A 3088-nucleotide genomic window follows, 5' to 3' on the forward strand; every position below is an offset into this window, starting at 1 on the left:
CACCTTGGGCAAGTGTCTTCTACTATAGCCTCGGGCCGACCAAAGCCTTGTGAGTGGATTTGGTAGATGGAAACTGAAAGAAGACCATCGTATATGTGCATATGTGTGTTTGTCCCTCCAACATCGCTTGACAACCGATGCTGGTGTGTTTACGTCCCTGTAACTTAGCGGTTCGGCAAAAGAGACCGATAGAATAAGTACTAGGCTTACAAAAGAATAAGTCCTGGGGTCGATTTGCTCGACTAAAGGTGGTGCTCCAGCATGGCCACAGTCAAATGACTGAAACAAGTAACAGAGTAAAAGAGAGTATATATCTAAGCTTTCTTTATTCAATCTATCCTCTTTTTTTTTTATAGCAGTTCAGTGCAGTTTGAGATAGACTTAGCTGCTATTTGTAACTGGCCCAACAACAGCATAGAATGTTCTCCTTCGTCTTGTTTGTCAGCCAATTAAGAAAATGCATTAATGATCAACCTCTCTCACTTGATTTGGAGATCAGACATGTATATACCTTCATTGTTACTTGCAAGCAAGTATAGCCTGATAGTATGTATCATGTTTCTGCTAATTGTTTTAAGTGCCTATGTATCCACGAGTAAACAAAGACACACTTTTGGTCCTTCCACTCTTGATCTAGAGGAGCATTGGGGCTTGAGGGAGAGAGAGAGCTGCAATGAAAATGAAAACCAGCACTTGGCTGGTACCGTCCATCAAAATTTTATGCAAATTTATTTTCCAAATACAAGCTTAATAATTACAAAGTTATTTTACAAAATTAATTTAAATACTGCATTTCAAGAGACATGGTAAGAAAGGAGTTAAAGAAATGGAAGCAAATGTTCAGAGAATTACCTTTGGAATTGCTTTGTCATATACTTAAGGAACGTCTTCATGTTACTTGGTTCCTCTTCTTGGTTAGACAGTTTCATCCGTTTTTCAATAGGCTCATCATCTTCAGCTGCTTTATCTGGAGGATGCGGAGTGGATGTAGGAGGTGACAAAAATAACTGTTTTGCTGCAGGGGAGGAGTATGGTGGAGAATGTGAATGTAATTCAGATTCATATTCATCACGCTCTCTTTTATGTGGACGTCCCTGCAAATATAATTTTTTTTCACAGATAATTAAGAGTCATCAAATATAGTAATGTTTACAGAAATGACTCTTCAAAATTTAAAAAAAAAAAAAAAAAAAAAAAAAAAAAAAAAAAAAGTGTCCGGTTTCTCTTTCAGAAAGAAATGCAAACAAATACACATACATATTTATATCCAGAATGATCATGGAAAATCTCTAGAAATCCTATTAATTTTGAAATATAATAAAAATTATTTCAAATTCTGACACAAAGTCAGCGATTTTGGAGGAGGGCTTAAGTCAATCAACCCCAGTGCTCAACTGGTACTTATTTTATCAACTCTGGTGGAATTTGAACAAAGAACATAAAGATGGACGAAATGCTGCTAAGCATTTTTCCAGGCATATTAACAATTCTTCCTCAAAACTATAAATAAAAAATGTAGACATTTCGTCTACTATTCTACTGATTCTATTAATCAAGCTCTATTGTTATGTAGAAAAACCAACAGAAGGAACACAGTGAAATTGCTGAGGGAGGAGTTGAATGATCTAATGTGTCAGATAGAGCTCTTCTTCAAGGAATTAAAAGTTACAGAGCCAGTATCTGATGTGTATACTGAGATCATTGAAGAAACAAACAGTGGTTTTTCAGTGGGTTTGTTTCTCTGTAAAATAGAAACACTGTCCTCTTTCTTTTTCTTTGCTGTCAATTTCACCTTGATGATGATCTCTGAAATGTTAGATAATCCACTCCCTCACAACAATTTCATTGCATCCCTTCTTTCACTTTCACTTTCATCAAATAAAACAAATCTTACTGACACAGACCAGTCTCTTCAGATTCCCTTTTATCTACTGTCATTTGGCTAAGTCCACAACACAAAGTAGTATATGTATGTACTTCATGGAAATATATTTGGCTTTATTAACCCTTACTGTGTAAGAACCAAGTATAATTGCTTTTGATAGTGAGGTACTGTTCAGACTTCTACACATTTCACGCATATTTTAATTTTACTGGCTAATAGTAGAATGAAGTTGTAAGAACTTTTTTGCATTCAGTAATTGCACATTAGTACACAAAAATTTAATCAGTGTAGGGAGAGTTAAATATAATTGTGTGATTAGTTTTTAGGTGGTTAATGAAATTAACACTTTAATTAGCATCTACAATGATATAAATTATAATGTAAAATTTTTTTGTCTTTGGCACAGCATTCATTATGTTCTCTTATTTGCATTGAGGGCCCAATGAACTAATAAGTCCTCTATTTAAAAAAAAAAGAAAGAAAAAACAAGAAAAGACAGAAAAACTACTATGATTAAATATCCTGACAGAATTGTAAATGGAACTGTAGAAAATGAAATAAACATTTTGATCAGAGATTCTTTCACATTCCTTAACAAAACAAAAAATAAAAAATCTCCTAGTGAGACAGATAAAAAAAGGAGTGCATTTATACATACATCTTCATGGTGTCTGTGTTTTTCTTTTTCACTGGATTTTTTCTTTTTCTTCTTTTTATGTTTATGCCTACGTTCTTCAGTGTCCCCAGTATATACTTCAGGTACTGGTTCAGTAACTTTTAATACCAATTTCAGTGGTTTTTCAGATGGCTTCTCTGTGGAACACAAACAGATTTTGATCATTTTTTTGCAGGAAGAGTTTAAGCAAATCATTTTTAAAAAACTAGTCAAACTGTGTGCATGTATGTTCGTATGTGTATGTGCATGTGTGTATGTATATATATATATATATATATCATTCGCCATGATAGATCGCTGACCACTACATTTATATTTTTTTTCTCCTTGTTTCTCTCCTTATTTCTTTCTGTGTTCCTTTCAGTTGAAGAGCGTAGGCTCGAAACGTCAAAGACTTTCGCTATTCCTGAGCGTTAAACTAACACATCCTTTTGTTGTTTACACCACCTGTCTTCGTCTGTTGTTTTTTTAGTAAATTCTCCCCCCCCCACACACACACATATATATATATGTGCATGTATGTGTGT

At 34.2% G+C, this 3088-nt stretch overlaps 1 protein-coding gene across 1 annotated transcript in view; it reads right to left on the reverse strand.

Annotated features, from left to right (window-relative positions):
* LOC106869480 (bromodomain-containing protein 7) overlaps window positions 1–3088 on the reverse strand; it is a 23408-nt gene that overhangs the window by 17269 nt on the left and 3051 nt on the right. Inside the window, exons 2-3 of the mRNA XM_014915236.2 lie at window positions 2544–2698; window positions 853–1094 (exon numbers count right to left, since the gene is read on the reverse strand). Of these exons, the coding sequence (XP_014770722.1) occupies window positions 853–1094; window positions 2544–2698 (397 nt within the window). The remainder of the gene's footprint in view (window positions 1–852; window positions 1095–2543; window positions 2699–3088) is intronic.

This window comes from Octopus bimaculoides, chromosome 6 (assembly GCF_001194135.2).
Source record: "Octopus bimaculoides isolate UCB-OBI-ISO-001 chromosome 6, ASM119413v2, whole genome shotgun sequence".
Taxonomy (NCBI): Eukaryota; Metazoa; Mollusca; class Cephalopoda; order Octopoda; family Octopodidae; genus Octopus; species Octopus bimaculoides.